The following is a 12,356-nucleotide window of genomic DNA, read 5'->3' as shown; positions in this document are numbered from 1 at the left end:
TACTTTTTCTTGTTTCATGATTGCTATAAAAGCAATTTTAATACACTGTAAAAAGGGGGGCAAAAACATTGTATTGAAAAATTAAAAAAGAAAATACAAGAGAGAAAAAGACTACTGAGAATTCAGAAAATAAAAGGTGAAACACCATTGTTAACGATTTTTATTTTTTTCTTTGCTTATTCTTTTTTCGGTTTTTTTTCTTTTTTTGGTTAATTTCTACATGTTATTTAAGAAAAGAAACGAAAGGCTAAAGTTTACCTTAACGACGCCGTCGAACCCTCGTCGCTTCGTCGCAGTCGGAGATTGAAGGAAGGCTGGGGCTGAACGGCGGCATTGAGGGGTTAAAGAAACCCTAAAAAGAACTTTTTTTTCAGAAAAAAAGGATCTCAAGTGTTCTTTTAATTTTGATTTTTTTAACCTTAAGGCAAATACAGAACGGCGCCGTTTTGGGGGGGGAATCCGCGCGTCGACCCAACCCGCAGGTTGGGTCCGCGCATTTCCACTCTAAATGGGAAATTGCGCAACAAGCCCTCCCTCTTTTGCGCCATGTTTTATTAAACCAGTTGTTTCTTTTTAATTTGTCCCGAATGTTTCTACCTTTGTTCATTTCAGCCCATATCGTTGCACACCGTTTTGGGGAGGCGGATTATTTCCAATTTGGCCCCCCATGTAATTCGCATATCGCGATTTAGCCCACTATTTCGCTTAAATTTCATTTATTTCTTGTTATTTTAGTTTTTTTCAACTATTTGGTCCCTTTTTACAGGTTGTTATTTTTTTTAAAATTTATTTTCTCCTTATTATTATTATTGTTGTTGTTGTTGTTGTTGTTGTTGTTGTTGTTGTTGTTGTTGATATTGTAATTATTATTTTCATGTACATACAAACATTTTTTATATAATATATATACTTTTATATTTTAATTTCAAAAACTTGTTTTTACTTTTGTAAATATGTACATTCGTATACTTATTTTTTATATTATTCTTCATTATTTTACAAATGTATATATATATATATATAAATATAAATATACGTACACATTTTAGAACACACATACATTTCCCATATTTTATAATTTAAAATATACATTCATTTTCTATAGTATATATATACCCTTTTTATATTCTTAAATTATTATAAACATATTTATTATTTTATACATATTGTACATATATATAAGTATTTAAACACATACATATTTTCATGATTTACCTATATATACTTATACATTTTATTCCGTAAATATATGCCCATATACATACTTTTATATTTTTTATCTTACTGTCACAATTTTCCCATACATATATACATACATATTTTTTAAAATTACTATTAAGTTTTTTTCATAAATTTCATTCCTTTTATGTATATATACTTATATGCTTTTTAAATATATGCATCAACATATTTTCAAATTTACTTATATATTGCACTTATATATATACATATTTTGTAAATACATATACATATATAATTCATATTAAAGTGTTTGTTTTATGTTGTATATTAGCATTTTATCATTTCTTTTTAAAACAAGAAGATATATATTTAGTTTTGTCAAAACATTATGACCGTTTTGTTCAAAGGTTTTCAAGGTCATGCAAATATTCGATATTTGAGATTTTCGAGAAAATTGAGCCCTAACGTATTGGGTTCCGATTTTCCTTGTTAACCTTAAATAATCGAGACTTTTTTTTAAACGCATAAATAAAAATCATTTTTGGGAATTCAACACGTTGTGTCCTAACGCATTGGATGTGACACATTGATTTCTAGAAATGAGGATCTTTTCTAAAAGATAATAAAGGAAATATTCAATGTTTAGAATTTTGAGAAATTGTGCCCTAACGTATTGGGCCGCGATTTCTTTATAAATCTTAAACAAATAAATATTCTTTTAAATTTTATTACACGAGTATTTTGGACAAACTCATTTTTGAGGAAGTAGAATATTGTGCCCTAACACATTGGGTGTGACGTTTTCTTTCTCCGAAGTGAGAGGAGTCTTAATAAATAACGTTTTTACTAAGGATCATATTTTTCAAATTTTCGACATTAAGACACTAATTAATTAACTAGGTACCAATTTTGGGCGTTACGAGGGTGCTAATCCTTCCTCGTACGTAACCGACTCCCGGATCTATTTTTCTAAATCTCGTAGACCAAAGCCGTTTTTTTAGGTGATCCAATCACACCTCAATAAAAGATTGGTAGCGACTCCCAATTTTCATTTTTTAAAGTCGACAACCTAAAATTTTTGTTTTTCAAAAAAATGGTTTCGACAAATAAAATTTATTTTAAAATTTAAAATCTAAAATCTAAATATGAAAATTCAAATACTATAAAAATAAATATTATTATGCTTTATATAATTTTTAATGAAAATAAAAAAAATAATTTTCCTTAGATGGATTCCCAAGCCCTCAACTCCCAATTTCCAAAAGCCAAAATTTAAAATTTCCCCAGTAAAGACCTCCAGCCCTCGATTCTCAAACCCAAAGACTTGGCTGCTTAATTTTTGTTGGAATACAATATTAAGATATTAAGTTTTTTGGACTTGTTATTTAAGTTTTAATTTGTTTGGAAATTTTATGTTTAAAGATTTAGATTTTTGTGAAATTGTTATGTTTAGTTTGTTTGGATTAAACTTTAGTTATGAATAAACTTTAGTTAAAATTAAAATTTTATTTGATTTTATATTATTTTAAAATTTTAATTTTAGAGCATTTAGATTTAGATATATTTGGATTTGAATAATTTGGTTTCAGATTTTAAGACATATTTGCGGATTTAATTAAAGAGGAAAAGATCCGAAACAAATTGCAAATAAAATAAGATTGTGATTTGATTTTGCTTTCATTTTACAACTGGTTATGACAACTATATTTGATTTTTCCGGGGAAAAAACTAGGGATAACTTTAAAAAAGAAAACCCCAAAACTGGGTTTTAATTCAAACAAAACCCCCCAAACATTAAATCCTACTCTAATTGAATCACATAAGCAATATGGAAAGTGACACCAAAAATAGAACAGAAAGTTGCACCCAAAAGCAATCTCTTTGTTTTCTCATTCTTCTCCCAGAATTTCCCTTTCCCTTTCTCTCTCTCATTACAAACTTAATTAAAACGTAAACTTAAATGTAACAATTAAAAGAAATAAAAATCTTGGAATCGTAAAAGCTTCTGCATTTGAAAACCCAGATTTTGCTTTGCGATAATGGAGGTTTCTTTTTTAAGGTCGAATCAAAGGACAAAACGTTGAAGAAAAGCAAAGGGTTCCCAGACCAGAATATAAATATATATATGTCAGAAACAATGGGAGGTAGATGCTTTCGTTTCTCAATCTTAGATCAGCCATTTAAGATTTGGGTTTTTAGTTTTCTATTCATGGATGCTTTCAATTTTGAGATTTTTTGGGTTGTTCACAAGTTTGGCTTCCTAAGTGTGGGTTTACTGTAATATGTTAGATAGTTGCATGCATAGAGGGATTTCTGGCCAATAAACGTATCATTGGGGCTGTTTGGTTTTTGAGAAAATGGAGGAAGAATTATAATATTCTAGACGTGATTTTTTTCCCAACAAAAATGAAAAAAGAAAGTATTAGCTATCTTTTTACTAAAAAAAAAAGAAAAAAAAAAGTCTCCAGTGCTTGCATTTTTTTCTTTCAATGATTTAATATTGTTTTGGGTACATAGAGAGATTCAAACTGAGGGAGGGAAGATCCTAACCTTTTACCTAACTCATTCTGACTGCTGCTTTTGTAACGATTTAGTGTTTTTCTATCACTTGAAAACATACAAAATTTTCAATGGCTTTGCTTATGCAATAAGTTACTTGATCCATGAATATTCCAGTCCTTGTTTCTAATGGTTGCATGTTTTCTTTTGGAATGTTCTTATAACTGCGGATTGAAAGCACCTTTCTATAATGGACCTTGGAATATTTTTTTATTGGTAGGGATGTATCAATGTGTAGCATCTTCTGTGAATCATGCTGTTGGTGTTTCCGGTCATCTGTATAAGCTGATTTCTTTTGTTCCATAGTTGGAGAAATTGTCTGTCAAATGAGAAATTATGCTAATACCTTCAGCCGACGGATTTGAGAATTTCTTCATGCTTCAATAAACCTGCAAATGATCCATGAATATGAACATTTTGTTCACTTCAAGATGTTCCTAAAGGACTTTTAAAGGTTATTTCTCTAGAACATTGGTTGAGATGTGCTAGAGCTTTGTTGGTAAAGCAAAAGTTACCCAGTGGAAGGAAATACTAGGTAACATCTATTTCAAGAAATTTCACGAAGTTAATGGCTTAGGAAGGCAATGTAGTTGTAAGACCATGTAGTTGGTCGGAGGTTGAATTGTATTATTATCTGTATGTTAAATTGAAGCTTATCATGTCTTACGTTAGGAGGCTGAATTTTCAGATGAACTTATGTTCCGTGGTTCTTTTCATATGTTACTGTGGCCATAAAATCCATTCTTTTGTTAGGACATTTCCTCCATTCTTTTCTAATTTTTTTGGGGTTATATTGTTGTTTTTCTGTGCTCTAAACCCTATCCTACCAAAATGGCTGAACTTGAAAGTTACTAATGTTGGTGCTACAATAATGATTAGGAAAATCTTGAAAATAGAGACATACTTTTTATTGTTTGGACCTAGAAAGCTAAGTGAGAAGGAAAAAAATTAAAAATTGACTGATGTTTCTTTAGAAGGAAAAAAAGCAAGATCCCTGAGGTATGGACTATCAGTGCCTGTTCTTAAGTGCTATTTGTTCTGTTGGTTATTTATTATGAATGTTGGAGATGACTTGGAGGAGGTAAGATTTGATGGGTTGTAACAAGAAAAATAACCTATTCTGTTATACCACCCTTAAAAGTGCTTCCTTTTCTAGTGTAATGGTTTTTACTGGTCTTCAATGATATCTAGAAATGGTTTTTAGAGCTAGCTGATGTGGGCAGTTATTTTGCTTAAGACTTTCTTAAGGTGTTGTAACTTGAGGTACTTCTGAAAATGATAGAGATATCAAGAGGATCATTGCAAGTAAAAGTGAGATTGTGGAGAGTATAATCTGACAAATGTGAAGCTGTACAAATGGTTGAAGGAGTATAGTAAAATTGTTCATCAGACTCAGTTATTTGGATGAGATTTTAGTTCAGCGGAGTTTCCCTCTTCATTGTTTTACAATATTTTATGCCTCTTCATTGTTTTACAATATTTTATGTAGTTGGTTAGGACCCATTATGCTTCTTCTCATTGATAGAAAATAATCCATTATAAATATCTGTGACAACTCTGATTTCTATTATTAAGCATACCAGCATGTTAACTAATCTTTTTCACTTTTATACTTAATTTTTTTCATGTCTAATACTTTTGTTTCTATTTCTTTGTTATCGTTTTAGATTCAGGTCAGGTGCAGATTGAAGAGGATAAAGTTTCTCTGGATGTGAATAAGAAAAGAGCGGTGAAAACACCAGCCCAGGTTATAGTTCTTGAGAACTTCTATAAAGGTAATAATTCTTGTCTTCTAATTGAAATGTTTTGTTTTTTCTGTTTCCAAAGGTTTTTGGTTCTTTTACAGAGGAAAGATTTCCTTCAGATGAAATGAAAGCAAAATTGGCTGTTCAATTAGGGTTGACACAAAAGCAGATATCTAGTTGGTTTTGTCACAGAAGGTTAAAAGACAAAAGGAGAGATGACTACTACGCTAATGGGCAACATGATTATTCTAGTGGTGTTATCCAGGATCATGTTAGCGGGCTCAGGCAAGATTCTTGTGGCAGTATTAAGCAGGGAGATTACAGATATATTGATCTGAGGGAGGTAGAAAGTCGAATAATTCATGGCCAAGGGTTTCCAGCTGCTGACCTCACATACGAGCATAGAAGTCATCAATATCCATATGGTGTTCAGATGGAGGATCCATCTTCTGAAAGTAGTCTGTCTTTGCACGATCAGCTTTTCTTGAAAAGTGGGAATCCTTATGACATGCACATTTCAGCTAATCCTACACAAAATGGAGCAATTGTGCAGACAAACTTGAGTTCTAAAAGCGTAGGTTATAAGCCATCTGGATATTTGAAGGTTAAGGGTCAAAGTGAGAATCCTGTTATTACTGCTGTCAAGAGGCAGATGGGAAGGCATTATCGAGAAGATGGTCCAGTGCTCGGAATTCAATTTGATCCACTTCCTCCAGGTGCATTTGAGTTCCCAAGTAGCCATCCAGTCAATGGTAAGCCTAATACCCAGATCTGTTTGATATATTGACAATTTTCATAGAATCATGAAACAATTCTGGCAGACAAGTTGCTTAAATTTCTTTGTTTTTATTGCTTGTTGCATTGTTTTTCTGTCTGCTAAACATTTATTAGCTTCTGAATTTAGAAAATTAGATTGAACTTCTTTCTACTGCCTTTAGGCATTTGCTGTGCTGATCATGGTGATGTCAGAAGCAAATGCATAAGAGAAATCTCTTTAGTCTTTGAGAGAGAGGCTAAGCCCTAAGGCATTGGGGCATAGTCCTTTTGTGTACAAGTTTTTTTTTTTTTTTTTAAGTTTAGATAATGATTTTTACAATTTTATAGCAGTTTATAAATAACAAAACAAATTGTTCTACAAAAAAAAAAAAAGTTATCGCTCCCCACTAAGGAGCCTAGACCTTAATTCAAGTAATATCAATGATAATTTAAACCATCATGACTATCCCGTTAAATAATTTTAGTCCAGATGCTCAGAATTATTTATTCACTATTTTCTTCTCTGTTTGCACATATGTATACTTTTGTATCTTATCTTTTAATCCTTATCTTTTAATCCTTTCCATCTCCTTCCTTGAATGTTTACTTTCTTATTCCATGTACTTTGTTCCTTGATGTTTCTTTATTACTAAGTAGCTAATTTCCTATATGGTTTCAATCTCCCATTCACTTTCTTTTTCTTTTTTATTTTTTCTGCTCTGATCCCTCTATCTCCATTTGTTTCGTTTACCCTCATATCTACCCCCTTCCTTTTTCCGTTGGTCTTTCTTTTGTTTCCATGGATTTCTCCTTTTGATTTCAAAAGCATCTTTCTTTCTTGTTTTATTGTCTTTATTACAAGTTATTTAATGATGAGAGTTAAAACTGCAGAGGAATAATGTTTCAATGGCATATGCATTCCCTGTCTGTGGAAAAAAGGTGTAAGCCCTGCGGTGAAGTTTATGATTGTCAGAAAGGCATATTCCTATGAGGTGTATATTTGACATCTTGCTGCAATTTTAAAAGGCTTAACTTGTGGCACACCTCATTGTCCATTTCAAATGCATTTAAAAACACTGTTGACAAACTTACGTACAAAAAGCGAAGTCTGAGAAAGTATAATTGAAATGAAAATTGCTTTTGGGAGTATGGGATGCATTAGTCCTGAAAGTCATCTGTTGCAACTGTTTACCATTTATTTTGTTATACTTTGAGAAAGCTTTTTGTAATTGCAAAGGCATATAAGTGACCAAAGCGAAGAAACAATGTTTTAAAGTGAAACCAATCTGGTAACTGAATTGTGGTAAGTGGAAAGTTTAAGAGTCAAGAGGTTCAATTGGAGTTTGATGTCAGAAATGCATCAATCAATGGTTAATTAAAAATGATATGCAAATAGAATAATCATAACAGTCCTAGGTTTGTGGCTCAGAAATGAGAATGAAAAAGAATGGATGAATTTGAGTCTAAATCAAAAGTGTCTGCTTGAGTAGAACAAGCTTCTTCAAAGGATGAAATATTCACAAAAAGGTGTAAAAGCATGAAATATAAAAAGGTGCAGTAGTGAGAGATAGCTGCTTTGGCACAGCTCTGCACTGCCCTCTCCTAGGTATACCTTTGTTTGCATGTGAGTTCCTTTGGCTCCTTACCTCCACACCTGTTGTCCTGGTTCTATCAACAGAGGGTAGACCTGTCAATTGGGCGGGTTGGGTTGGTTTTGTGTCGGGTCAATCTAGATCAGGTCAATTTCCAACTTAGTTTGGGATTTAAAATTTCCAGATCATTTTGGGTTCAAATCAATTGCGGGTTCAGGGCACTTCAAGTTCAGGTTTCTCAGGTCAAATCATTACGAGTTTGGATCATTTCGGGCTCAGATCAATTTGGGGTTGGGATGAATTTTATGATTAAATCAGGTTTGAGTCCGGGTTGGTTGGGTCAAGTTATCGAGTTTGGGTCAGAATTGACAAGTCTAACAGAGAGCGCACTCTTGCTAATATGCTTCCCTTGTAGTCTTGAAGCTTAACTTTGATTATCATCAACCTTGAAATATTTGAACTCATTTATATCTTCTATTGATTGCATGGCAGAGCCAATCAATATTAGCGATTCCCGACAGCCCCATTGTTTAGATATCTCTGGAGTGATGAAGCAGTCGAAGCCTAAGATTGTAAGTGGATTCTTGATGCATTTTTCAAAGTTTTAGCATACATAATGGACACCCAAACTATATTTATATTATATTCTGTAATTCTAAGACCCTGTTAAACAGTGGTCACAATAACTGAGAGTTAATTTGTACTAGTTCAATCAGTATTTGAGCTAAATATGATGTTAAACTATTTCTTCCTAAGGTGCCATTTGCAATCCTATTGAAAGAGAACTAAATTCGGGGTATTGTCTTTGATAATGGAGGCTCTGTGTATTATTCATGGACTATATGTCTCAGAGGCTGCTAGTATTTATAGCAGTTAAGGTAGAGAAAAAGTGGTACAAGCTTTTCAGTTTTAAGCAACTTTCTCTGGCCCCACTATTTGTTGTTGTGAAATAAAGGAGAAATTGTCCTAAAATTACTTTGGAAGGTAGAGAAATTCTCTACACTTGTCAAGATTTCTTTAAGATACAAATGTGTATGGATCTTTTAGTTGAACGGCAATATAATGAATTGTAGATGTAGCTTTCAATTATTTGTACTTTGTACTTGGACCATGAAAGTCACTCTAGTTCTTTCAATTAGAAGCTATTTTGACATTACTTATGATGGGAAGTCACATTTAACAAAGTGAATATCATCTCTTTTTTTATGGATATGTTATTCAAAAGTGATTTTTTTAAGATCCATCTTTTTCTGTTTACTTCCATTGTAGATAAATGAAGTACATAATACCATGTTGAGTTTTCAGGACTCATACATGGAGGGTGCAAACTTTAACACTGTGCATGGGTCCAAAAGACAGGACTGGAGATGTCATCATCAACCGAAATATAAGCCTTCTTTTTCTTGTTCGAACCCCTTTCCCGACAAGGACTTTCCTTTAGATATCTACAAAGGTTATGCTGACAAACCTGCTATCAGTGATTGCAAACGAAGTTGGATGAGCTCTAAGCTTGTGGTTGAAAGGATGGTGCCGGATTCTTGTTCTAACCATCCTGGTCCCTATGGTAGGAAAATTACTAATGAACAAAAAATTCCTGGGTTACATGATGCTCATCATATCCACATGGACCCCAAAGCCAAAAACCTGCCTAAAACTTCAAGTGTCGTACGCGCGTGCAGTGAGTCCTTGGGTAATGAGAGAGGGCCATTTGCAAGGATGGAAAAGGTGTCATTATTGACTTTATAGTTTCTGCTCACACCTTTTGTCATCTGCCAGTTTTCCTGGTGAATGTTTTGGCTTCAAATTCTTCTTTTTTCATCTTTTGCTTATGTGCAGGTGGAGAACGTTGGTGGAGAATGGAAGCTGAGAAAGGATTACCCTGTCAGAGTAAAAATTGATGCAACAAATGAACTGAGAGTAAGTTTAAGCTTTAGTTGGCTTTTGCTCAAGTATGCATATCACATGCTCAGTTTTTTCTTGTGACTCCCCTCTTTCATATTTGAAGGTTGCTAAACGGGTCGATCTTGAATTTCCTCAAGAAGATTTTGTGGCAAATGCATCACATGCCAGATTGCGTCTGTTGACAAATCCAAGTAAAGGGTCTGTATAATATGTAATTTTACCTTCTTAATCTATCTATTCATTGGCATATGCACATGCCCATGGGTTTTTGCTTGTTCTTTATTGTGATCTTGCATGTCCATATACTAGCATTTCTTTTTAAGTGATCTTGCATGTTCCTCTTTATTCTTTATTGTGTTTTCTTTTTCCATATGCTTGCGGCTATTTCTTGTGCATAATAATTCTTTTTTTTTTTTGATATTTTCTTTTGATGGTGCTTTGCTTTAGTTATTACTTTATGGGATTAACTTTAGAAATCATTGGTAGTAAATCAAGCATTTTGGTAGTTGAGGAAAAGCAAGCAAGGTCCATAATATAGCTTTATGTAAGGTTCTGAACATATCAAACTACAAATTTAGACCTAAAAAACAAACTAATATGGGTTAATATTTATACTTGAAAATAACAGGTTTATCGTGTGGAACATAAAGAAGGTCAATTCAATTGAAGTGTTCCATTTAGTTTGTATTTAATCATCGAACCTCTAGTATTATCCATTTTGCTGAATGAGCAGTACTGACATAGTAACTCTTGTTCCTTTGGCCAAACCGATTACGTATTTCCATTCTCACAGTGATTTTATGCCATTATAAGTGTGCATGCCTTCGTATTTCTTATTTATTTTGCCTGTGCGGTGGTCTGGGGGGGGGGTGTTTGTGGTCTTGTAAAGTGGAGAAAAAGAAGCATCTAATAACTTCTACAGTTCTACTGCCAACCATCCCAGACATGATAAACTTGGAATGCCTGGATATTCTGGATGGTTTCTTCCTTTCCCTCATCTTGGGACTTAAATTTAGGAGTTTGGTTGTTCTATATGCTTCTGAAATGCATTTGCGGTTTCATAATCTTTTTTGTTGCATTTGATGTGATGTAGACCTTCCATGGATGTACCGAGTAGCTTCAGTGGGGATGAAACTGCAGAAACTAGTTTATCCTCTCGGATTGACGATGCATATGGTTGAGAAGATTGCTTTTGTACTGCTGGAAAAAGAGCGAAGGTCTTCAAGCTTACTAACTAGAAAAGCAGTGGTAGGAAGAACATTGGGGTAGGACGGTGTTTTTGTTCATTGTATTTTGTGTTTAGATAGATAGTGGTCAGCTGTTAATATATGTGTAAACTTTTTTTGATTTTGTAGTTAATTAAATGCTTTGTGATTGTGAAGGATAGCAGTGATGAATTTTTCTGGTGAATCCACCAAGGGCGAATGAATGTTACTCTATCCCCTTGGTATCAATATTACAATGTCTAAGTACGATACCTATTCAACTTAGACAAAGATGTTAATTTGAGTTTAATCCAAGCTGTAGAATTTTTTTTAATTAAACTTTATGGTTGGTTAAAGTTAGAAACAAGTTTCTTAGAGTACGACTTCGAAGTTGGTTCTACCATTGATGCTTCCGGGCATCGGTTGTAGCATCACTTATCCGAGATCATTGTCAGTCTAAGTAAGGGATGTTTCAATACATCATCTAAGTGAGTAAGAGCATAGAAGTACCGATACACACACACAAACACACAAACACAAAAAAAAAAAAAAAAATCCATCAATGATTGGAGCTTAAAATTTTCTTCCGACCTTTTAGTTAAATTTACATTATATTATATTTATTAATCATGTTTTTTTTTACATAAAAAATATTTTGAGATATCTAATATTGTTTATAGATATCTAACATGCCTTTGATTTTAGAAATTAGGCTAAAATATGAAATAAGTCCTCTGAAAACAATTAAAAAATCAATTAAGCTCCTTACCCAAAGGTGCACCCAATTAAGTCTCTTGAATTCATTTTTCCGTCGAAGCCCTTGATAGGCCGTTAAGTGTTAATATGGCAAGTTGATGTAACAGATGATGTGGAAAAATGATGATGTGGCAATTGACATGGCAAGATTATATTAGAAAATGATGATGTGGAAGGCTTAATTTTTTTTATTGTTTTACAATGGCTTAATTGATTTTTTTTTTGAGAGTTTGATAATTAAATTAATTATATATACAAACTATCAAGATTGTATCAATTAAGTCCTTTTATTAAACATTATCTTGAAAAGATTTTAAGAAGTGCATTAATGAGTTACTCGTAAATAGAAGATCCTTGTGATAGTTTATGTGCAAGCTTTTGCCATGGCATCTGCTACTTTATTTTCCTCCCTCTACACGTTCTAACATCCCACCCCACTTCACAAGTTTCTTCAGCTTCATTTGGATCACAAATTCCAATTTTCCTCCCACCTCTAATCCATCCACCATTATCATCTCTAGCAACTTCACTTGCAATTGCTTCGCCCTTGATGTTAAATTTTATCATCTTTAAACGTTTAGTTTTTAGTTTTAAAAGTTATGAAACAAAGTTCTGATTTTTTTTTTTGTTTAAAATTATTTTAAATTATAAATTAATGA

General features: G+C 32.9%; 1 protein-coding gene across 6 annotated transcripts; it reads left to right on the top strand.

Annotated features, from left to right (window-relative positions):
* The first annotated feature begins 3,005 nt into the window (after positions 1–3,005).
* LOC105793916 (uncharacterized) lies at positions 3,006–11,251 on the top strand. 6 transcript variants are annotated; one of them, XR_008198062.1, is made up of 9 exons: positions 3,008–3,326; positions 5,409–5,516; positions 5,588–6,238; positions 8,327–8,406; positions 9,104–9,559; positions 9,671–9,751; positions 9,840–9,934; positions 10,830–11,001; positions 11,092–11,251. XR_008198062.1 is itself a non-coding variant. In XM_052634007.1 (8 exons), exons 1-7 carry the CDS (start codon positions 3,308–3,310, stop codon positions 9,942–9,944), a joined length of 1,500 nt encoding a protein of 499 aa, XP_052489967.1. In that variant the 5' UTR covers positions 3,006–3,307; the 3' UTR covers positions 9,945–9,947; positions 10,830–11,251. The 6 variants fall into 6 exon arrangements, 5 of the variants coding, with proteins under 5 accessions (XP_052489967.1, XP_012478294.2, XP_012478278.2 ...); XM_052634007.1 differs by having other exon boundaries at positions 3,006–3,326; positions 9,840–9,947; positions 10,830–11,251; XM_012622840.2 differs by having other exon boundaries at positions 9,140–9,559; positions 10,830–11,251.
* The last annotated feature ends 1,105 nt before the right edge of the window (positions 11,252–12,356 follow it).

This window comes from Gossypium raimondii, chromosome 7 (genome assembly GCF_025698545.1).
Source record: "Gossypium raimondii isolate GPD5lz chromosome 7, ASM2569854v1, whole genome shotgun sequence".
NCBI classification, from domain to species: Eukaryota; Viridiplantae; Streptophyta; class Magnoliopsida; order Malvales; family Malvaceae; genus Gossypium; species Gossypium raimondii.
This window is presented reverse-complemented; position numbering and strand designations above follow the sequence as displayed.